The 25,034-nt window shown below is 46.0% G+C and overlaps 1 protein-coding gene across 4 annotated transcripts in view; it reads right to left on the reverse strand.

Moving 5' to 3' along the window:
* Positions 1 to 211: 211 nt before the first annotated feature.
* Positions 212 to 25,034, reverse strand: part of LOC147879982 (isoprenylcysteine alpha-carbonyl methylesterase ICME-like) — a 42,487-nt gene continuing 17,664 nt past the window's right edge. For 3 of the 4 annotated variants that reach the window (XM_087371522.1, XM_087371521.1, XM_087371525.1), the window contains 9 exons: positions 14,272 to 14,341; positions 13,990 to 14,070; positions 11,690 to 11,764; positions 11,492 to 11,593; positions 11,222 to 11,401; positions 2,025 to 2,090; positions 1,800 to 1,943; positions 1,624 to 1,714; positions 212 to 1,263 (listed from right to left, as the gene is read on the reverse strand). In XM_087371522.1, the coding sequence (XP_087227648.1) occupies positions 1,102 to 1,263; positions 1,624 to 1,714; positions 1,800 to 1,943; positions 2,025 to 2,090; positions 11,222 to 11,401; positions 11,492 to 11,593; positions 11,690 to 11,764; positions 13,990 to 14,070; positions 14,272 to 14,341 (971 nt within the window). In that variant the 3' untranslated portion in view covers positions 212 to 1,101. The remainder of the gene's footprint in view (positions 1,264 to 1,623; positions 1,715 to 1,799; positions 1,944 to 2,024; positions 2,091 to 11,221; positions 11,402 to 11,491; positions 11,594 to 11,689; positions 11,765 to 13,989; positions 14,071 to 14,271; positions 14,342 to 25,034) is intronic. The other variant, XM_087371523.1, reaches the window with a different exon arrangement.

The raw sequence follows: 25,034 nt of genomic DNA on the forward strand, positions 1-25,034 counted from the left end.
CATTTCATTCTCTCCGGTCTCTCCCATACAAATAGTTTCAAATAAAAAATCTTGGAAAGGGCAGCTGGTGGCAATCAACTGCTAAGAATAGAAAGAGTTATCACACCTTGGCCCTCACTTTCAAAGGTAATCAAGATATGACCCCAATCAAAGGAGTTTCCCTGTAAATATCAATTGGACAATGGACAAATATACAACAATATAATTCCTGCTCTATACATTTGTCACATTGGTAACCAAAACCAACCAGAAATATTCTCTGCATGTACTACTAGTGTCCCACTTGTGACTTCATTTAGAACAATATATAATTCATACATGGAAATGATACAATTTGCCATACAACTTGTATTTAGATGGGAAGCTGAAGTAACTGACTGACTGAGAGCAAATGCCCAATAGAACACAATTGTCTCGTCTCACATTTTTGGAGATTTCCTGAGAAGCTGCACCCTTTGTAAATACATCAATTGGTGCCGTTTACTTATATCATGCAATATGGCCTACTTTGTTGCTTTAACTTGAAAGATCTCAAAGCTAAACATTGCCAGTCCAGTCATGTTTCAACTAGTGAGAGTGCTTTTCTCAGATCCTGCATGGCATTGCTTTCCATAATGCATACTCAGAATGAAATAATCACCCCGGCAAAATGCAAGGATGTATGCACCATGTGTCAAGCTCTTCTAAGTTCCTTGCTTATTGCCAAAAAATTATCGAAGAGAGAATTCTCAATTCCACTGAACTCTCTGGATCTCACAATCAATCTTCCCAATTTCTCAGAATGACATCCTAGTACAGAATTGGAAACATTCCCAGAAACTAATCGCATCCACAATTTAATATGTGTCTAGCCAAGTACCTGCACTTCAACTCATTGCTGATTACCTCACTAATAATGTGTAAAATGTTGTCGTGCAGGAAATTTCCCCCTTGCATAGAACTCAGCATCAAGCCACACAGAGTCCAAAGGACACAGTTTAGAATTACATGGACAATTGTTACTATTGGCCTGTGCAACACCATGGCATACTGCTGTCTCTTATGACAGCAAGGGGAGACATCTAAAGACTGATCCATAACCCATGGATTTATTTCTCCAGATTAGAAAGGGCTGACTCTATGAGCCAATTGCAGTAGAAATTCTGGAACCAATCTTCTTCGTAAGCTTGTAGAAGCATCCTTGGCCTGGGCTTCTGTATCCCCTGCATACACAACTGCAAGAATATCTGCCAGCAGGGCATCATAGCCACCTCGAAGAGGATCCTGCAAGAAAAAGGGTTCCATAAGCAACCTGGGAACAAGGCATTTTATGCACCTTTTTTTATACCAAGGAAACAATAATGGGTTACTTTCAAAGACGTTGGAAAAAATGCTGAGTTATTTACAAATCTCCAGTTGACACCAAGGCAATGCAAATAAGAGTCCAGACACTTGTAACACATTTAAAGTGTAATATTATACATTTATATCAGTGAAAATTTAAAAATCCATTTGAACATGATGGAGCCGGAACATGATCTCCCAATCACAACACACATATTGCCCGTCGGGTGCAAACTTTCCATTGGACTAGAATAACAAACAACAAATTCGGCATCTGGCTATCTATTTAGAGTCATAAACCTGTAGAAATAAGTCTGTGTGTGTCTTTCCTTCATACAATCTGGTTGTTACTTGTATTCCAAGAGATGACAGTACCTCTGCAAAAGATATGCTGCAATGGCAGAAGTATCGAATAAGTTTCTTGCAGAGAAAAGTGATATCTCCATAATAAGGATCATGAACACAGTCAACATTACCTCGCATCATATGGGATAGAATAATCAGCTGTCCCATGGAACAAATGGATGGGGGGTAGCACAGAATCTACATTCGCAAGGGAAAAGCTCTGCACGCGAAGCTCTGGGGAATAGCGGAGAAGAGATCCCTCACCTTCCATAATGCTGAAGCCATAATTTAAAAACATGATTGCATTCCAATCCTGCTAATCTCATTTTTTTTAATAAAAACAGATTCAGTTGTACCTTAAAAATATCCTGCGATATAATCCCCTATTGTGAAAATGATCCACTAGTTTATATAAATTGTACCTGGAATGAAAAACGTGATTATTATTAAAATCTGCTTTACCAAATTGCAATAAATGAGAACCAAATCAGCTATCTCTATGCACACTTAAAGATATTTACCATAGGAACAAAAAGGAATGACTTGCACAAGGCCTAACTGATACTGTTTGTTTATAAGACTTCTTTGCATGGAGAAAAAAGGCCAGGACTTGTTGGTATGACAGCTGTATCATTGGTTGCACAGACAAAGACCCACTTAAAAGATACTTAGCTTCTAATTATGCACTAACAAATATAAGGCTATTTGGATTAAAGGATTCGTTATTGTTGAATGTTTGAAAATGTCAAGAATTTGCTTATTGTAGCAAAATGTTGCACAAGTTTTGACTTAGAACCATTCAAGTTTTCTATAAATCAAGTTTTAATATTGTACAATGTAGATATGTCAAGAAATTGTGCTGAGGATTTTTCAAGGCAAATCAAGACCCTGTTTTGTTGACATGGTAGTTAGGCATTACTCCAAGAATTTTCCTTTAACCAATAGACGTTCATGAACTCAAGATGAACTTAGGGCAAACTGGTTTGATACACCTTTGTCAGAAAGTGCACTGTGTGGGAAGAATTTGGGGCTGCGTGCAGCCCATCCAAGTGTCCATGGTCAGGATCAAAGGACTGGGGCAAAGCAGCACAAAGGCACAGCGCAGCAGGACAGTTCAGCAGTACAATTGTGGGGGCAGTTCAGAACACTGGAGGAGTGCTTGCAGGAACAGGAGTCCCAGCATTCCGCAGCATACCTAGTGCAGACCTACACCTTGTTTGAGAGAATAAGTAGGTGCATTAAAGGGATCTTTGTCTGAGAAGTCCAGTTCAGAGGTGCAGCAATCACAGCCAGATTTGTACCTCACCTCAGTGGTTGTTTATTGAACATGGTACATCTGTTGGCAGCTTTTGTACTTGGTATCCACCTTAAAATATATTCGTTTTTTCTGTACATCTGAGTTCTCTTCCGGATCTGTGTTGCTCTCTTTACCGTTCAGTAAGTACATGCAGTTGGGAGTTGTCTTCCTTCTAGTGCGTTGTTATCTCGGGGTAAATATTCCACTGCAAGGGAGTTGGCCTATAGCAAGCAACTACCCCTTGTTTTCCCACATTGTATCAAAGTCCAAGGTTGCCATCCACAGATAGACTTGCTCCAGATTCAAAGCCCGAAGACTGGGACCAACTCCAAACTTTAAGAGTGGTTTCCTTGCCAAGAAGGAAGGAGCTTCCACATTTATGTGTGTTTGTTTGGTTTGCATTTAGTTTGTTTGGTTTGCATGTTTGGAGTCTAACTAATGGAGCAAGAGATGCGGAGTCATGGACCCGAATTAGTAGTCGACCTTGAATTGTTCCAGAGAGCTTGTCCAAGGGAGCAAGAGGAGCAATTGCATCGACATGTAGGTGTGGGCCCACTGTGGGTCAGTGAGAGTGGGTGTTGGAATATTAGGGTCACATCGCCAATTGTGAGCCCCCATATGACAAGACGTACAATATAGGATGGGAAAAAGGGGTTTCTTTTAGGGCTGCAATGTGGGCATCATATTGGTTGCCACATAAGCAGAACATAGGCATCCTTGTTGAAATGAATTTAGGGCATCCCATGAGGCCACCAAATTCAGCATGAAGGGCTGAGTTTGGGCTACGTGTTTGGAAAGAGTTTGGGCCAAAGGACTAGGGTAGGGCAGCACAAAGGTACAGCACAGCAAGATTGTACAGAAGGTACAGGTCAACAGTATAACGAGTCTACATAGGAAGTACAACAGATACACTAGGTACTGGTCGGAAGGTATAACAAGGATGGTGTCTAGTACAAGGGCCTAGGGAGAGCAAATGGGCTGAGCAAACAACCAGCCAGAAGTGACACGACCCCAGCACTCCTGAAACCTCTGATCTGCAAGCAAACACAAGAACACACCAAACGTGAGGAATCTGAGCAGGCTGCTCACCACCCAACCATGACATCTACGGGATGCGATCCTGAATCAGGAGATGTCCCCTTCGAGCCACGAGCTGAGCTACTGCAGCCTGGTGTCCCATACCACCAGGTGGCGCTATGAAGCCTAGGATCTGCTACTGGGCCTTGGGCTACGCTATGATGCAGGCGCGCGTCCGCGACTCAATCCAAGATCAGACCTAGCACCTGGGAACAAGACTTGCTACCATCGGCTCTCTGAGAACTGAACCTCTGGGCCCCTTATATAGACTCGGGCCCCAAGCGCCAAAAATAGCAAAGACCTCTAACTGGTTCGTACCCTTGCCACTCAACCCAAGAATCAAGCCTACCTAGCTCTAAGCCTCCCCAGGCTACCTGAGTTAGTCTTGCGTACCTAGTACACGTCAGATACCAATCCGTGCACATGACGTACTTCCCCTCCTCTAAGAACTCACTCTTGAGTTTGCTAAAAAACCCCGGGAATGTCCTCTGGAGGTTCTGTAATGTCTCCCATGTTGCATCCTCCTCAACACGATCCTTCCACTTGATCTTGTATTCTGTGATAGTTCTATTACGAATCTGTCTATCCAGAAATTCAAGAATACTCTCAGGTTCGTGTGGAATAAAAGTCAAATCTGTAACTTCTATTATTTCTTAAGGAGAAATAATTTGATCATCCACACCCAGTAACTCTTTCAGTCTACTGACATGATACATCAAGAGGCAATTCTAGTCTATATGCAACTCGTCCAATTCTTTTAATAACCTTGAACGGACCGCAGTATCTGGGGGATAACTTCGGAACCAAACCAGTACTTAGGCTCTTGGATTCCTTGGGAATTCTCAAATATACCATCGTTCCTTCAAAGAACTCTCTAGGTGAACGATGTCTATTAGCATAAAATCTGTCCCGATCTTGGGCACTTCGAATAGACTCTTTGGCAAACTGCAACATTTCTTGCATGTCTTGCAAGAATGTCTTTGTAGCATCATTTTGGATTCCCTTTAACCCAACCATAACTGGTGACTTAGGTTGAAACCTGTACATAAGCATAAAAGAACTGTAACCAGTACTCGAATGCTTCGCACTATTATAAGCAAATTCTATCATGGGGAGATAATCTTCCCATGAAGACTGTCTCTTAAAAACATATGCCCGAAGCATATCTTCAACCAATTGGTTGACCTTCTCTGTACTGCCATCAAATTGTGCATGATTTGAGGAACTCATATTTAGAGTAGTTTCTAACTTCTCAAAAACAAGTGTCCAAAAGTTACTTGTAAACTTCGAGTCCCTATCACTGACTATGTCAGAGGGCAAACCGTACAGCTTAAACAAGTGGTCCACAAACTCGTGAGCCAGCTGAACAGCTGAAATAGTTGTTCTGGTAGATAAGAATCTAGCCATTTTTGTCAGACAGTCGACTATGACCCAAATGGAGTCATGACCCTTGCGCGTTCTTAGCAAACCAGTAATAAAATCCATGGAAATACTTTCCCATTTATTACCTAGGATTTGCAATGGCTGTAATAAACCCGCGCTTCTAAGGCGTTCTGCCTTAGTAACCTGACAAACCTGGCAACCTACCACATAGTTTTCAATAAATACACGCATCTTAGGCCAATAAAAGGTATGCTTCACAAGAGACAGAGTCCGATGTATACCTGGATGTCCAGCACTAGGAGCATCATGACACTCTAAGAGAATCTTGGATCGAAGATCCAAAACATCTGGCACACATATCTTTCCATTCCGAAATAGCAAGCCGTTCCTAATCATCCACTAACCTCCCGCCGCCTGTACCGTAGGTGGCACAATCCCTGAGTCCTGGCCAACCATGGAGCTTCCATCTTAGACTCTCTGCCAATAAGAACTAAAATGACTATCAGTTGCACAAAGCCCTCTCAAGGATTGAAATAGGTCTGAGGATATTTCCGTAAATGACATAGCATTTACAAACTTGAATCAAGTTTAAGGCATCCGCCACAGTATTCAGTGAACCCTTTCGATAACATATTTCAAAATCAAAATATTGCATTAATTCTGCCCATCTAGCCTTCCGTCCCCTCAATTCAAACCCATCACACACATACTTGATTGACTGATGATCGGTCAATACAAGAAACTTCGAACCATACAAGTAGTGTCTCCAAACCTCCAGAGCATACACAACTGCATAGAGTTCTTTTTCTAGTATTGGCCAACAATATTGGGTGTCGTCTAGCTTCTTACTCTCAAAGCTACAGGTCTGCCCTCTTGGAATAAAGCTGCCCCAATCGCAAAATCACTCGCATCGGCCTCTAAAACATAAGGCCGGGTAGGATCAGGTAATGCAAGAACGGGTGCTTCCTTAATAGTTAACTTCAAGGTTTCAAAAGCCTTGTTCAATGCATCATTCCAAGAAATCGGCTGGGTAGACCTGCGTCCACGACCTTTCAATATGTTTGTCAAGGGTGCCGTGATGTGTGAATAATCACGTACACACTTCCGTAGAAATACCGTGAATCTTAGGAAAGAACGAAGTTGTTTCACAGTCTGAGGGATAGGCCATTCTAAAACCTTCTGGATACGCTCCAGATCAATGTTAATACCTTCGGAAGAAATCTTGTGTCCCAAGTAAATGATCTCCTTCATAAAGAAGTCACATTTACTCATCTTGGCATAAAGCTGTCTTAGAATAACTAAGACAATCCGGAGGTGTCCTATGTGATCCTCTAGCGTTCGGCTATATACCAAGATGTCATCTAAGAACACGACAACGAATTTGCCCAAAAAATCTTGGAACAAATCGTTCATCATTTGCTAGAAGGTGGCAAAAGCATTGGTCTTCGCTCCGGCCAAACGGTCTATCAAATCATCGGAACGAGGAAGAGGGTATCGATTCTTAATTGTCACTTTATTCAAGCGTTTATAATCTATACACATTCTCCACGAAGTATCTTTCTTGTTTCTTAGGAGGACAGGTGCTCCCCAAGGTGATTTACTTGGGCGAATATAGCCCATATTCAGATAATCCTGTAGCTGTGAAGCTAACTCATCCTCCTCAAGCTGGCTCATCCTATAAGGTGGAACACTAATAGGTTGAACCCCAGGGACTAAATCCATGCGATGGTCTACTGCCCGTTCTGGAGGTAAGCCTTCCGACAATTGAGCAGGGAATACATCTATGAAATCATCTAACGACGTTCTCAATTCACGGTGTTCAAACACACTTAAATCATTCTTGTTATTAACAGAGACGACAAATGAAGAAAGCGGAATCAAAACACAGTGATACACATCATAATAAGAAGTGTTGAATATATTCCGAAGCCGCATCGCAGATACAATAGGTCCCTGAGAAGAGGGAATATTATCACACTGAATACAAATTGGGTGTCCTTATCCAAAAAAGAAAGGGTACGTTCCTTCCATCCAATCCGAATATCGTGGGTTTTAAACCACTCTATTCCAATTAACAACTGCACATGCTCCAAGTACATGACATAGCACGTAAGAGCCGTTGTGTAGTCTTGAATCCGGATAGAAAGCGCTTCAATCTTGCGATCCCAAAACTGCTTCCCTGCTGGAAGCTGCACCTCGTAGGTGTGATCGCTAGGTATCGTGGACAGTCCCATCTTCTGCACAAATTTGTAATTAACAAAGTTGTGAGAGCTGCCCGGGTCAAAGAGAATGTGAACTCTTTGGTCCCTAACTTCTACATAAACTCGGAAAAGATCATGGAAACCAAATAACAAATTATTAAAAGTGGTAATAACATTTACAAAAATACCTATCATCGAAACTTGATTAGCTCCCTTAGCCAGGCCGACGCTTGCTTCTAGTTCTTGCGCTTAGGACAATCATTCCTAGTGTGGCCCCGCTCCTCACATATGACGCAACGTCCTTCTTTCTTTAGCTTCAGGGTGCGAAGGAAACGGGCACGACCATTCTTCGCCTGAGTGGAATGGTTCTTGGAGGCATTATCTATAGACTTTGACTCCCCGGTACTAGTGGTAGACTGGAAGAACTTCCTCTTGTTCTTCCCACCCATGTCGGCAACTGTGGTTCCCTTTGCGCTGGCCATGGTATCATCATAGATGCGCGCGTAATTCATGGCCTCTTGCAAAGTGGTACACTTGTTGTTCTTGATTTGTAACTTGTACGAGTCAAGTAAACCATCCACAAAGAAACCTAACAAGGTCACTGAATCTGTCTTTGTAGCTCTGGTCTGCAAATCCCGAAACCTCTGAAGATAAACCTCAAAAGTCAGATTCAACTTGGACATATCGAGGACTTAAAGCTTGCCTACGATATCGTAATCTTCCTCCTTCAGAAACTCTTTCCTGAAGACCCCTTTGAATTCTATCCATTTTGCAGGCTTGGGTTGGAGTTCCTTCCATCACAATAAAGCCTTTCCTGACATAAACCCTACTACAAGCTGTATTTTCTTGTCATCTGGGTAAGAATGAAACTGAAAGTGTACTTGCCACTTGTGCAACCAAGTGTCAACAACCTCCTTGGTACGAGACTTCTGATCTTCGGAGAAAGGATCTGGAGTGATGTTCGGACCTAACACTGAGGCCATGGCATCCACATGCGTGAGCGCCTGAATAGTGCTAGTCAAAAGTGTGAGTGTAGTCTGAATCCCTTGGAGTTGCTGTGTCAACCCCGTTTGATTCGTGTTAACCTGCTCAAACTTTCCATCAAGAGCAGTGGTGAATTCACTGAAGGCTGACTTCGTAATCAAATCATCGTAGAGGCCCTGGTCATCTTCTCCATGGTAGTTCATATCTTGATCACCCATAGCGAGCTCGGGGTCTACTAAATCTACCATGAAGGATGTGGAGTGAAGGAGCTCTGAAGGCCAAAGGGAAGGGAAAGAGAATTGTGAGGAAAGGAGTGGGCAGCAGTGAAGGCGGAATCCCAAAGCAAGCTGCAAGCAACGATCTGCCTGGAGATTTCGTTAGGGGGGAGAACGGGTCTGCCAGATCAGCTGACTTTCACACACCATTCTACCGATTAGTAACTCCACCGTTTGACGCGACTTTGACCTGGATCCTACTGTTGTGGGTGTAGACACCTACTTCCAGGGCTATGAATACGCCCCGTTTGTCCCATGTCCACGTTGTTTTGTTGACCTGGTGCCACGCAGTCCTCTCCTGTATCATCGCGGCTATTGACCCCTTGTCCTCCTCATTTGGTGTTGAGAGAATGGTGCCTACAAGAGCGCTTGAACAAGGTCTAGAGACGTGAGAAAGATCTAGAAGATAAGGATGAGTTGCAAAGGGATAAGGATGAGGTGAGATAAGGTAGAAAATTGGCATGATGATGAGTAAAGTGGATCCTAAGGCTATCTATAAATGAAGCCTCTCATTGTATGATTGAAATGACATTGGAATACATTGATTGAGTGTTGTCAATCATGTGTCTCTCCCGTTATGGCTTTTCTTATATGGTTTGACCCTTCGTGATCTTTATGCTCATTCAGTGTTAGACTAGGCTTAGTGGCGATCCTTTCCAAGATTTTGGCATGGTATCAAAGCTGTACGTTATCCACTAAGTCTAGATTTGTAGATTAGTGTGAGTTTAGTCATTATGTTCCTTGAAGAACGGAGCTGCCCATATTGATTTGACTGTTGTGGTGCTGCGGTTGTTGAGTTGCTGCTCAAAAAAGCTGCTGCAAAGAAACAAGGGGAAACTACAGATTGCTGGTGCAAAGAGAGGAGTGCTTGAAAGAGAGTGCAAGACGACTACTGCTGTGGAAGAAAAGCTGCAAGAAAGAAGAGTTGTTGCTCAGGGACGAAGAAAGTTTTCTGCAAAGAAACCTGCTATGGAAAAACTGCTGTGGAAGAAAGATTCCTCTTGCAAAGTCGAAACACAAACAACATAGAATAAAAGTGTGAACACCCAATAGACGCATTTTAAAAGCAAAGACCCAGAGCAGCAATGAGAGGCAGCCACAACTAAGCCGCGACCAATTAGCAAGGCTAGCACATAGCCAAACAGAAAAGCAACACCCTGCAACAGAGGCTACTGGAAAGCTCAACTACAACAAAAACTCACACAGAGCAAAGGCAAAAAAAATCCCCAATTCAAGAAAGCGACGACTGCTGCAGGAAAGATAACTGCGCAAGCCAACCCATAGCTTCAACACCAAGCAGATTCAACACAGCCTATATAGGAGGCATAGCAACACAAGAACACATCAACAAGGACTTCTATGGCAACGAATAGCAATGCAAGTACTACGACACAGACGAGCACCTCCGTCTTCTTCCATCAAAATCACCGCAGAGATGCCACCATCAAGGCTATCACGGTCCAAATGGTCACCATCCATGCTGTAGTATTACATCACCAACAAAGAGGGCTGCTTGCCATGTTTCCACCCAGCCATGGACTTTTTAGAGAGTGGATGCATGGTCAGGGCCAGGTGTGGCTCACAACTGCTGACTTGATCACCCTGCTGACAATAGGCTGGACCCTGCCAATGGTCAGCTGATTGGGTCTGTCAGACCACCTGACTAGGCTGCCAGATCAGCCAACTTCTATACACTGTTCTGCCAACTTGTAACTCCACTGTTTGACCCAAGTTGACTTGGTTCCTGCTGCAGATGTAGACACCCACTGCCAGGGCTACATATAGGCCCTGGCAGTCCCATATCTGGGCCGTTTTGCTGCCCTGCTGCCACGCAGTCCTCTCCTGTACCATCTTAGATATTCTAGGCTGATCTTCCCATGCAGCCAATGCTATTCCTCATCATTTGGGGTTTCATAGGTGGGTCCATGACTTCTAACAGTCTCAGTCTCTTCTAGATCTTTGGTACCTTACCTCAATGGTTGATTTACTGAAGGTGTTGGCACATCTATCCGCAGTTATTGTACTTGATATTTACCTTTATATATTTTTGTGCATCTGCGTTCTCTTCCAGATCTGTGTTGCTTTCTTTACTGTTTAGTACGCACAAACAGTTGAGTTGTGTCTTTCATCTAGTGCATTGTTATCCCGGGCTAATGTTCCCATGAGAGAGAGTTGGCCTATAGCAAGCAACGACCCTTAGTTTTTGTGCATGATGTTTTCTTTGCGTCAATAGATAGGATTCCCTAGCATGATGCAATCTAGACGAGTTGCATAAGAATCCAGAAACTGCATGGTTAGATATTCTGGCATGTGACCAACTCAATTGGAGCACTTACCCACCAGAAATACCAAGATACGCTTTAAACTGAGAAGCTCTCCATGTCAATTTTGCCTGACCCCCCCCAAGCTCTCCAGTTTCTTTTCCCAAATTGAATGTTACACACTCTTTTCTTGCTTGCTCTACCAATGCACAAGCTGATAAATGTGCTCCAGCGGATTGTCCAGCCAAATATAGCCTGAAAAAAAATGCCACTGTAAATCTCATTGTTTAAAGATAAAGGCCATGACTGCAAGCAGGTCTACCGTTGAAATGGAGAACTACATACCTATTAAGATCACCACCGTAACTTGTAATATTATTACAAATAAAGCTAAGGGCTTGAGAGACGTCCTCCACCATCTCACTGATCGTACCTTGAGGAAAATTCCTGTCCAAAAATGCCAAATCGATGTCATTTCCAATGCCCCTACCTTAAAGCCCACTGCTTCAAGACTTGCAGTTGTTAGACCAGGAATCATCCCACCTGTAGTCTATGCATGCAACAATTACATCCTTTTCCACTAGTTGTAACCCTAAAAGAGAGCCCCATGCTTTGTACCTGCAAAGCAGCATGCATACAAAAACGTGAACATAAATTTTGCAGGACAAAGATGTCAAGATTCTCCAAAAAGTGCAAAAACACACACATGCACATTGAACATGCATCTCTTTAGACAATCCAAGCAAGAATTGAAAACGGTTGACTTATTGTTAGTGATGTCTCAAGAGTCCATCTGCATCAATATGTTCTCATGTCCAGAACCGATCGTATGGTCCATGCTCGTAGATCCTCTATCTATAATTAACAAGGCAGGACAGCCTACCTCCCCAAGGGACAAAAAACCTAACACCGATAAAACAGGTATTTATACAGCTTATATTCAAATTTCCTTCCATGCTTGCAATTTGAAATAAAGTGAACACATGCTATCTAGTCATTCAGCTACTGGAACAGTTTCAGTGTTCTAAATTCTGCTTTATGGCCTGCTGCTCCCAGGAACTTCCCATCTGTTGTGCAACCTTCAAATTGTGTGGCATTCAGATTTAAAGAGAATATAAACATTAAATTGAAAAATCGATCGCTTTTGTTGTAGATCCTATTTTTGCTATGCTATTGCAAGCCAATTCAACCATAGAAAGATATGTTTCTCACATAGTCTACTGCTCATAAACATGAGTAGATCAAGCAGAGTGTTACTAGTGATCTCATGTGGACCATTAGTTTGTGTGTGGATGAAATGATGTAAGAAAATTCAATGTTGTGCCTAAGGTTGTTTTTTGTTAATGAAACAGAATTCTAGTAAGTATAAAATGAGAGAGGGCCAACCTGTACTCAACAAAAAAGCCTGGTACAAGGCTGAGGCTGAAAGTGCCACCTCAAACCTATAGTGACCTCCGACAAGAAGTGACAGCCTCTCCATTCCTTGATGAAAAAAGTCCTCCTGCAAATGCAGCCCTGCAAGACCCCTACATACTCGACCAAATGACCATCAAAGGTGTGTGCAGTGTTTGTCCCAAAATGGCCATGTGTGCAGTGTTTGTCCCAATATGGCCATGGTGGGGACTTGGGAACCATCAATTGCCTTTGTGCATGTGGATCTCCAGGTATACCAGGCTGAAATACTCACTATGATCTCCAGTCCACTAAGGCATGTGCACGGCTGTAATGGGGAGAGGATGGAACAACATCCAGAGAGCATAACTCAACCAAATGATGTCTAACCGAAAAGCCTAAGAGGAGCAGGCCCCGACAGAGAGAGCCAAGACACTGAGCCCCGAGTGATAAGTAAGGGAGGGGGAAAATGTACTCAGAAGTCCCCAATCCCAAGCAGACAGGCAATGTGGACAAGAAGAGGAAGCCCCAAACCTGGACCTCCACCATTTACTACAATCCCTTCATGAAAAAGAAAAAGTACTTTTTGTATTCCTAAGAGACTTCCAAAGCCTTCTCCTAAAAAAATTCTGCAAATCTACAAAAACCTGAAACTTCTACTAGTGAGAGACTTTGGAGAGCTCATATCCCCTAACACTGAGCTGTAACCTCCTGGCATTGATAACAGTGTAGCGGAGTAATGGAAGACTCTTTTCATGGCTAATAGAGTTGCACCTAAGTTTTTAGACAGAGCCTACTAAAAAATACTGGTGAATTTACTGTTTCTATATAACACAATTGATTAAGGAATCCCATGACGCTTGAAAATATAATAACTAATGAACAAGGAGCTGCTTCCAGGGCTTTGAGCAATTTTCAACAAGGAATAAAATGTCAGTATTTGTTGAACCTATCAACCACCATCCAAAGGCGGTTTGATTTGCGAAGAAAAGGGTAAAGCTTGGGATTTGCAATGGTTCCATCTAGAAACCAAATTTCAAGTCAAAGTGGGGGCCATCTAGCTGAGGCCCAATTTTCTTTTTCATTATTTTCCCGAAAAGAGACTTGATCCCTTGGGCAAGGGTGTCCCCTTCTTGATCCCTGTACCTATTGTACTGGGATTTTATTTCATTTGTGCATTAACCTCTCAATATCAACTTAGATAGTGTTTGAACCTATCTGTAAGCTTTACATTTGTGAGTAATATACCTTGCTTATTGGAAAAGTACACTTTCAAATTGTCAAGTGAAGATACAATTTCTCTGTTACAGCTATTGCCATGCGATTAAATGGCCTTGCAGATGCTATGTATATCTGATGTGGGCAGAGCAACGATAGGGCATTCTTTTATCTTTATAACTCAAGAATAAAAGTAACAAGCACATTAAGTTGACATCAGGTAACAAACTAACCCAATTATCCAAGCTCCACCTGTCACAAACGCTACCACCGGCCTTGGAGCTTCAAGGTTCTCTGGTAAGTAAAGATCCAACCTGACAAATCAAAAGTTTCTAAAGCACCTCAACAGCCCTGCAGAGATTCAGAAAAAAGCATACAATAGATTTTCTAATTCCAAGCACATCATGCCAAATAAGAGATATGAACAAAGTTAAGGCAGAAATTTTAACTAATTTTCCCCTTATGTGTAGACAACTCGTTACCCTCTCTTTCTTTTCCTTCCTTGAAAACCCTACCGGTTTCTTGGTTCTGGTCCATAGACAATACTTCGGTAAATTCGCTTGTCAAAAAAGTAGCACCAAGCAACTGAGAGCATTCAACAAGAAAGTATTAGCACCAACTCATACCTTACAACATAAAACCCCAAAACTCGAAGTCAGCTTACCTTCTAGCACACATGAACTAGCAATCAAAATACTATGTGAGACTATCATAACAAAGTTGTGGGCAACCTTGTTCGGAGCTATTAAATAATTGTGAGCAAACTTCGACCTGTTGTTGATTTAGAATACAAGACATACTCGTGTAAACTTTATTAAATTCCATCACAAAAGTTGCATGCATACTTTTTGAGTAAATGTGACATATCTCCTAATAACTATTGTGTATTGCTCGAGGGCAAGGTAGCTCCAAGCTACCAAGGAGGGGTGTTTTGTTAGGTATAGAAGGCATACATTGCACCAGAAACGCAGATCTATGCTAAAATGATATTGCAAGAATGAAGTATAAGAGGGCTACATGACCAAACCATAAAACCCTAAGGTGATATCATGACTGCTTGGTATAAGCTAGATGCGGTGAATTGCAAAAATTTGGAAGACTACAATAAGAAGTTTTGGGAAGCCTTGTTGCCAGTGAATTCTTATAGGCATGTACCGCTGTCCGGACAAATTGAAAGGTATTGCTGCGGGCTGCCAAAGGAGATTCGGGACTACTACGCACAAAGACAAAGGTCTCCAACATGTCCCAGTTGATTGAGAATGCCACTACGGCTTATGCACTCATGCAAGGGAGGGTATTTGTATTCAAAGGTAGCCAATAGGAGACACCAAAGTCAAAGGGTAGCAAGATGGAATCTCCTAAGAAGTTCAGAAAGTTCTTGCAGCCTATGAAAGCAAAGTTTGTTGCAGGATAGAGGCAAGTACCGTCATACACGTATGTCATATGAAGAAAAACAAATCCTTTATGATGCCAACAAGTGTTACATTTGCAAGGAGGAGGGCCATAGGGCTTTTGAGTGCTCACACAAGAAGAGGAAGTTCCAGGGTGAGCATAAGGAAGAGAAGAGGAATGAAGAAGTCTAAACCCACTGCTGGTCTTTTGCCAGACTTGATCAGGGCTATGATGCTACAGAGTTATGTCGAGCATGGGGCAAGATAAGAGACCAAACAGCACAGTGTATCTCACCGCTACATCTCCTGACAACATGTTGTTAGAAGACGTAACGGTGAGCAAAGCTGATTTGCAGAATCATTTGCTACTACGACAGATATGGGCAAGTTACATTTTTGTCTGGGCATCCAATTTGCCAATTTTGTCGGGGGGAGTGGCACTGCCCCTCCACTACCAACCACGGCCCGATGGGCAAGCCTCCATGGGCACCCAACCAAAAGAAGTATGATATCTTCCTCGGCCACAAACTTGACCACAACCGCGCCCAAAACTTGGAGCGAACATCCCGGGGCATTCTCTGAGTCACCCAGTGCCTCTCCCTCGAGGGGGTCCACCTCAACGAGTCCATCTGAAGCCTCCTGCCAATCCGTGTGGTGTAGGAAAAGGACACCTCATCCACCTCCTCGGCTAGGCTGCCCCTGGAAGGCCACAACCACTCTCCCGGATCCCACTGGACCTCCCTCAGAATATACCCTCCCACAGCCAAAGGCGCCATCTAGGGGCATCCTACTCTGAGATACTGGGAGGGTCAATGTGCCACTCCTTCCCCAACCGTCCCACCACTCTGATCATCTGCCAGTGAATCCCATCAAGACTCCCATCCATCTCGGGATCTCTCTCAGTGAGTGGCTGAAGTAGACCTCCAGGTCCTACCCAAAAGAAGCCGAGGTGTGTGCTGCCTCGCTGCATCAACATCCTCAAGAGAACACCAGTACGGGAAAACTGCCCCAACCATCTATTGTCTTTCCATACACGAAGTCCTTCCCACCAGAACTCAGGAATGGCTAAGTCAATCTCGCACATCCGCTGCCCTGTCCCTCGCAGATGCACTAGGGCATCAAGCCTCGCCTCTGCCTCCATGGGTAATCTACTCCAACGTCCAAAGGACCCTGCCGGACCGCTGTCCCACTGTGCCCAACCAATGTGAGTCCGCTCTCCGAGCATACGCCCCTCCTGATCTCTGATCTATGGGTGCCACATGACGGGCTAACACTCAAACTGCTCTCTGCATCTGGGCAGAGCACAAATGAGACCCCTTACCAGTCTCTCTACTAGACCCTATGAAGGCTCCTCATCAAGGGGAAACCCTTCCCCGTAAGGGGGGCCTCTGAGAAGATCCATCTGTGTGAAGGCTACCACTGTCCCCCAATGCGTGGGGTGTTCCTTATAAACCCTTGTTGTAAGAGGAGCTTCCAAGGCTCTGCACCTAGGGTGAGGCTGCGAACCACCAACTTGCCCAGGAGGGCTATGCTCTGCATCTCCGGATCAATGATACCCAAGCCTCCCAGTGCCTGCGGCATGATCACTGTCTGCCAAGCTACCCGGGCTCTAGTGTTCCTTGTGCCGTCCGAACCTGCCCAAAGGAACTTCGGAACCAACCGGAGCTGCCCAATGCATCCTCTGTGGAAGCACCAGCAGGAGGCGATATACCAGGCCGTGGCAAGAAGGACCTGGTTTGCCACCAAGACGCAACCTGCTAGAGAGATTTTGGCTGAGCTCCAGTATAGAAGCTTGCGCCGAACACTCTCAAGGACTGGGGCGATCTGCTACTCTGTTGTAATGTCAATACCAACCTGGCATCTGAGGTATCTCGCTGTCTAGCCCCGTGGTATCCATCTAAAGCCAAAGTCACTCCCCCACTCACAAATCTCTTGTGTCTCCTCAAAGCTTGTGAAGAAACCTATGGATTTTGTCCAGTTGGTCCGTGCACCCGAGGCCTCGCAGGGCGCCCTTGACTCTCTCCAGACTCATTGTGGTGCCCTCAACATACCAAGCCGTGTCATCTGCAAACTCCGAGTCAAGCAGCTCCTCCTCCTATCTAATTGGGAGCCTCAATCTTGTGAGACCTGCCACCTATGATCTCAAGTAATAGCCCAAAGCCTCCGCCACAAACAAGAAGATGAAGGGAGCGAGTGGGCAGCCTTGGCGGACCGAGCGAGAGAGAGGAAAGGCCTCGCCCGTGTGTCCTCCGATAAGCATCTAACTAGAGCTCCCCGCATAAAGCGTTGAAACTCCTCTGACCCATCTGTCTGAGAAACCCAATCTCCGCATAATACTCTCCAGAAGGACCACTCCACCCTGTCATAGGCCTTCTTAAAATCCAACAGGACGGCCAACGGCTGTGACTCCTCCCTGGACCAATTCACTGCCTCCCAGAACATGAAGATGTTGTCCAGGATGCTGCGCTCCTGGACGACGACGAACCCGGTCTGTGTGTCGTGAATGATGTCGGTAAGATGAGGTCGTAACCGCAAGCCCAAGACCTTGGCAAGGATCTTGTATGCAGTATCAAGCAGAGTGATCGGTCTCCATTGTCGGATATCTGACCTATCTCCCCCTTTCGGGATCAACCAAATCCACCCCCTACCCAAGGATTGAGGGAGGGAGCCTGTGTCAAATATCTTCTGGCAAGCTAAACGGAAAGGGTTGGAGATAATCTCCCAGAAGTTTTGGAAGAGGCCGGAGTCAAGCCATCCTCACCCAGACACTTCTCGGTCATGAGAGCCTTGAGGGCTTCCCAGAGCTCCTCATCTGTGAAAGGCTCCTCCAGTCTGCTGCACAAATCTTGCGAGACTACTGTCAAAACGTGATCCCAAACTACATCCCGAGCCACAAGACCAGCTGGGGTCATCCTCTCCATCTGAAAGAGCTGGCTGTAAAAACCCATGGTCAGGTCTAGAATCTCTTGCGGGCCATTGCATGATGCCCTACGAATCCCCAGAGACACTGCAGCTGTGTGCCTGTCGATCGGGGCCGAGTGGTCTGAAAAAACTACTTCGTCATCCTGTCCCCTTGCTGCACCCAGCAAGCCCAGGAGGAGTGGTAGGAGAACTCAGCTCGCTGAATCTCCGTGTCCTGAAGCTCAAGGCGAGCGCTCTCGAACCTGTCGCTAAGCCACTAAGAACCTGGGTCCTACTCCCTAAGCCGCTTGATGGAGGCGAGGTCTCTCCTTAAAGCCCGCTACCGTGCAAAAACCCCTCCATTAATTAATTTCTCATGTTTTGGGGGGCCGCGATGCTACATTCACGCTCCTGAAGAGTACTCCTCCACCTAAGGGCATGAGCCTACAACTCCTCACTGCTCCTCTGAATCGCATCGGCCACCCACGCAGCCCAGCCCTCGCACGGTGTCATCTCTGACTGCTCCCAAATCCCTACCATGACCTGCTAGATCTCCTCGTCCTGCAGAAAGTCCTCTAGAATGCGGACCCCCTTCTAGGGGAGACCTCGGCAGGGCTGATCCAAGTGAAGTACTACTGGAGAGTGGTCTGACATCGTGGTGCCTGCCAGAATCCCGGTAGAGCCGCCTCTGTGTAGTTACCCAGTCCCCAACATAGAAACGGTCTAGTCTCTCAAGCAATCCATCGTGTTTCCTCTGTCCAAAGGAGAAGAGGAGGCTGCCAGGTGTCCTGCTGAAATCTGACTCTCTCCACGGGTCTCTGCCACGGATCATGAAAATAAACTGCTCCCAGGTGCTACGCTTTGCTGCTAGGATCTCAGAGAAAGAGGTGCCACCCTGCTTGTCTTCCCCAAACTCCAAGTTTTTGAAGTCACCTCCAATAATCCAGGAGTCTACATCCGGAAGACACTCTAACAACCTCCTCCAAAAGGTCGAGCGGTGTTTCTGCATGCTGGGGCATACACATTCACGATCCCAATCCTGGACTCTCCCGTCCAAACTCCCATCCAAACTATCCATCTTGGAATGAGCTCGCCCTGATCGCAAGCCTCTGGAGCCAAAGTTTGTGAGACTGAGATACAGACCCCTCCGCTCCATCCTACTGTGGAGGACCACTCCTTTGGACCTCTCCCTGGGAGAAGGTGGTGACGCCGTCTGATGTCTGAGGCTGAAAACATGTGCTCTTGAATCAAAAGGATGTCCACTGCCCGCCCTACCACTGCCTTTGCAACTCCTGCCGGAGTATCAAGAACTGCGGCTGGCTACGAACACGGTCGTGGAGCCCATGCACGTTCCAGAAAGACTGCCTTGTGTGACTTTGCTGGGGGTTTGGAGGGCGAATAGTCCATGTCTATGCGGCGACATACTAGGGTGGATACCGGCTCAATACCGATCTTCCATACCTACTTCATCATGAAGGAGGCTTCCACCCCGAACAACTCCGCACACTTCTGGAGGGGCCAATAGTATGCATGCTCCACCTTTGCCTCCAACGGCAATCTGATAACTCCTACCGCCAAACCACACTACCGACTCCTCGTGCGTGAGGCTCAGTTGAAAGTTCACCTCCGCGCCATGGGCGTGCCAAAGGTCCAGTCCCTGTGGCCCCATCCACTCATCCATCATGCGTGAAATCTGATCTCCCATAATAGCATCAAACACCTCCAGGGACCACTTCTCCAACCCTGTGGAGGCAAACTGGAGTCTCCAAATGGAGTGTGTCTGAGATCCCACTGCAATAATCAAACCCCCCTTCCGGGGCTGTAGGACCATGAGCGTTACCCCCAGTGATAGAGAATATGAGTCCGGAATCTCCAGATAGTTCCAAGGTCCTAACCTCCAGAAGTCCCAACGTAAGGGAGGCCCAGACCGGAGGTTGGGAGCTGCTGACCGGGAGGACGAGCCCTATCCCTCAGGATCCCTCCCTGAACGGACCGGCTGCTGCCATGAGGAAGCAAAAGGGGGCATCATCTTTCCCTGGCCTGCTGGCAAGGGTATCAAGGCGGAAGAACCTACTGCGAAGGTGGAGAGGGGGGCGGCGGGGGATGAGGGAGGAGGGCGGGTGGTGATGATCATGGCAAGGGGGGCTGGGGGGGGGGGGGGGCGCAGGGAGAACCCTGGAGGGGAGGGGGGAGGTGGAAAGGAAGAGGAGGAGGGGTCTGGAGGGGAAGGGGGAGGGGGAGGAGGAGGGATAAGGACGACCGTAGGCCCCCCTGCTAATTAGGCTCGTCGGGGCTCTGGATCCGCTCCTCCACAGCCGCTGTCAAGCTAGCGTCCGCGGCTTCCGCCATCACCGCATCTGGAGCTCCTAGGACTCGCTGCTATTGCAAGGGTGAGTGCGGAGGCTGAACCTCCGAAACGGGAGGATCATCTGGATGGGCGGTGGCCCCTGCTGCTGGGGGGAGTGGCTCCTGCTGTTCCTCCTCCGAGGCCTCTCGGTCAACCCTATCTCTCTCTCTACGTTTGGCCCTCTGCCTGTGGCGCTTGCGAGCATGTTTGCTTGGCTTCTTTTTCTTCTTAACTTGGGTCCAATCCCCTTCTGAGGGGGTAAGCTAGGGGATCTAAGACTCCTACTACTCCTGCCTGAGAGTGCGCTGGACTCGGGCTTGCTAACTCTACCTGCTCTATGGGGGTGGAGGGGGAAGCACTCGGCCATGGCCACGGGGGCAATCTCCGGCTAGGTGACCCATCAATTTGCAACAGAGACACTGGCCTGGTAACCCAGAAATCTCCACTCGCTGGTGAAGTGTAACCCCTTCAAGGGTCTCTAGAAGAATCAACTTTGGGAGGGACTCTGGGCTCTCAACCACCACTCTGGTCTTGGAGACCCCATCATCTGCTACGACTACTGCGGCCGAATCTGGGGAGACTCAAGCACTATGCCAAATGCCCGACCAATGGAGGGAGGATGGCTCTGTCTTCCTTTGGGAGCCCTGGGAAGCGAATCGTAACCGGGAAGCGGGGAACATGGTGTGTCGTGTCCATGTCCTCCACTGTAAAGCCATGGTACCAAGGAAAGAGGTACACTAGATGCGGGCCAAGGAGGATGGGGCTCTGCTCCACCAGTGTCAAGGCTGTATCGTGGGAGCTCAGCTGGATGAGGAAGACACCTCTCCCATAGATGGTGACCTCCTGAATGTGGTCGCCCTCTAGTGCCAAGCTCGCCTGGATCCACTCTCGCACATGTCGCCTTGTGGGTATGAGGCCCACAATTTTGCCCACAGTCACCTTGTCCTAAAGAGACTGAACTGCTTGCTGAACTAACTTGTTGTTTGTCGGCTGGAGAAAGAAGGACCTTAACGGCTGTGGGATTCGAGGGTGCTGCCATAGAGCCCCTCTGGCCAGACCAAAGGTCACCACCAAGATCTTCTTCCTTCTGACAAACACGAGTGCTCCTGCTGCTGGTGGAGAAAAGAAGGAAAAGTGGAGGTGGGGCGAGGGGGAGTGGACAATGCGGAAGGGCGGAGGCGAATAAGGGGAGGATGGAGAAGCAGCGGGGGGGGGGGAGGGGAGAGCGGAAAGGAGGTGGAGGGGGAAGGAATCCAAGGGGAGGCAGAGAGGAGGCGGGAGGGGGGCGAAAAAGGGGAGGTGGGGGTGAAGGTGTGAAGGGGCGGGAGGGCAGTGAAAATAAGGTGGGGGAGAGGAGGTGGCGAGCGGGGGGGTGGAGCGGAAGGCGAGTCGCAGGTGGGGAGAGATGGCGAGGTGGGGAAGGCGTCGGGAGGAGGACGGAGAGGAAGCGGGGCAGAGCGGCAGCCTAGGTGGAGGGGAGGCGAGGCGGAATGGCAGCCGAGGCAGGGGCAGGGGTGAGGCGAAGAGGAGGCGGAGGGGAGGCTAGAGGTGGGGTGGCGATGGCAGGCAGCGGGAGCAGCCAGGTCCGCGAGCAGCTCACTTGACAGTACTTGGCTTACTTTATGCTTTGCTCTTCTACATTTGTTGGTTCAGTAAGAGCAACCTGAGTTGCTACTTCAAGTTGTGAAGCTGAGTACAGGGCGGCCTTCAGAGAGTGTTTGACTTCACAAGTTACTTACACGTCTTGATGTCAACCAGGGATCTTCTACCATGACCTACACTGACAGCTACAGAGCTTTGGCGCATACGGAGCATATTGAGGTGCACTATCACTATGTTCAAGAGCACCTATCAACTGAAGAGTCGAGACATACAGTTGTCCTACATTCCTACGGAATCTTTTCACGAAGGCTATATATACAAAGACCCAACTTTGAAGCTTTTCGAGAAGCTTTACACTTGGTAACATTTGTTACGTAATTCTGCTTCCCTTTACTATTATAGGTTGCTATATGTGCAACCATGATATAGCTTCCCAGTATACCTGAGATGTACCAGCTTGCAGACTTTGTTTTTCTGTCCAGACACGTTCCAGGTGGCCACTCTATGTATACTTCCTCTGCAAGATCATGATTCAAAAATGTCGTTTTAACATCCAGTTGGTAAGGCTTCCAGTGAAAAGCTGCAGCCAAGGCAATCGTGGTTGTTATCCAGGCAGAGCAAATGTCTCCTCAAAATATATCCCTTTTCTGAGAATAGCCTTTTGCCATTAACTGTGCCTCAAACTTGTCAATCAACCCATCAGTTTTTTACTATGTTTGGAATACCCAGTTTGTTCCTACCATATTGACATCAAAGCGTTTGTCAGTCAACTTCTGCATCCAATGCGCTTTGCCCTTGGCGCCTTCGAAAGTGACAGACTCCTCTAAGTCGACAACAGCATCCATCAAGGCATAGTTGACTTCATTGTCTTCCCAACTGGAACATTTTCAAGAGCTTATTTCTGAGCTCTTGTTCTGCCTTCATAAACCTGCTGGACTTTGCTGTCATGAAGTGTCATTATCATCCACCTTGGGACTGGTCTTCTTGGAGCTGACTATTCCGTCAAAGGTGAGACTATGAGAACATCTAGACAATCCTGTGCTGGCTGTAATAGATTTTCTGGAATCTGTGTCAGCTGCAATGACTGTGCTGGCTACACTAAATGTGCCTTTAAGCATGCACATGGTGGACTGTCAAGCCCTTATCATTTGTACCAACTGAAAATGGATCTCATGGGGCATCACCAACGTCAACTGAGGGCATCTTTGGTTATTCACAATCCTCTTCCCGAGATGTACCATCTCTGCTGGTAAAAATATTTCTAGTAGGAGGGTTGTACAATACTGCAACCCTTTACTTTCATAGGTGTAACCAACCCTACTGCACTGGACACCTTATCATCCAATTTTCTCCTTTGCTGAGGGTATCCAAAGGCAGTTGCAAGACAGCCACAACCTCTGAGATAATCCAATATGGGTTTCCTTCCATGCAAGCGAGAAATGGTGTCTTATCTTTTGGTACCTTTGTAAAAAAATTTACTGAGAACCTTGGCTTTTATCATGCATATGGCCATCTCAACAAGTGTCCTATTTTTCCTTTTAGCCGATGCATTCTACTAAGGAGTATATGGCACATTGTACTGATGCTTTATACCCCTTTGATTGCAAAAGAGCTTCACTGCATAAAACACATATCCTCCCCTCTATCCGTGCAGAGGGTTTTCAACCTCTTTTCTAACTAATTCTCTGCCATAAATTCTTTAATAATATTGAATCATGTAAATCTGGAGCGATCATCAATGAAGGTTACAAAGTACGATGCACCACCGAGAGGTTTGGTGGGAATAGGGCCCACAACATCAATGTGAACCAATTGCAAGTTCTCAATGCCCCTTACTGAATTCTCCTTGGGAAAGGGCATCTTGTGAATTTCCCAAGCATACAACCTTCACATGCCCCAAGTGGGGAATCTTGCAAGTCATGATGATTGTCTACCATCTGAATTTTTTTAGTAGCAAAAGAATTCCATAATTGACCTGCCCAAATCTAGCATAATTTGAAGTGCTAACTGCATGTTCACCGTGAGCGATATCGAGCCTAAACAAACTACCAAAGTGCTAGTAAACATTTGCCTGTTTCTCAGATTTATCAGAAGTATCTTGATCTTCTTCTTATCATTGGCAATTTTCTTCTACATTCATATATGTGATGTCCATATTTGTGGCAAGAGTTGGCATTTCTTTTGCTCCTCACACATCAACGCCTCCCTGCTAGTGTTGACACTCTCGCCGGCTTCCACTCAGACACTCTTTTCCCTTTTATGTGTCAATGCTGTTATGGGCAGGATTATGGATTCTTGATTTCGTATGCATCCACGGTGTTGATGCCCGTTTAGTGGCTCCACACATCAGTTCATTGTATCATCTTCTTTTAGTCTCAATAGACCCTTTTTGGTCTTCCGAAGACTTTAATAGACTTTCTTTCTTTCTCCCGAAGTGGAGGCACTAGAGACATTACTACCTTTTTCTGGATTTCTGCCCACTTTGTAGATTTTTATTGACCTTGCATTTGCCCTCTCCTTTTACTGCAAAGGCTTATCCCCCCCCTACATAAGTGACCATGAAATTGCATATTCTTTGTTCTCCTTGCAAAAATAAACAAGATATAATATTTGACCCTCTCAATGGATGCTCAGGGGTGTAATAGAAGTCAGATATGAGGAAACAAGACTGTTCAGTGTGATACACACAAGTTGTTTATGAAACCGGCCTTCGGGAACACCAAAGGGCAGTGAACAGATAACAACCAGCAAATACAAACAAAATATTTTCAAACCCACTATTCAGGAGCTAGATTGCCCTATCTGCACCAGACACCAGATTGGCCCTAAAACTTAGCGCCCCTTTCTGTATTTCTTTATCTTTTATTCAAAAGGAAACAAAAATACAGTAAAAGCACTCTCGTGCATCCGACCAAAATCAGCCAACTGAATATTTTGTTCACAGGTACTTCTGTCCTACTATGAAAACAGTTCCAATCTCAGATAGGCATCCCAATCCAGTGCAACACTCCATAGCAACCTTTTTTCCCGTATCTGG

The sequence above is a fragment of the Dipteris shenzhenensis genome, chromosome 33 (assembly GCF_047967505.1).
Source record: "Dipteris shenzhenensis isolate YYH24624 ecotype China chromosome 33, Dip_SZ_1.0, whole genome shotgun sequence".
NCBI classification, from domain to species: domain Eukaryota; kingdom Viridiplantae; phylum Streptophyta; class Polypodiopsida; order Gleicheniales; family Dipteridaceae; genus Dipteris; species Dipteris shenzhenensis.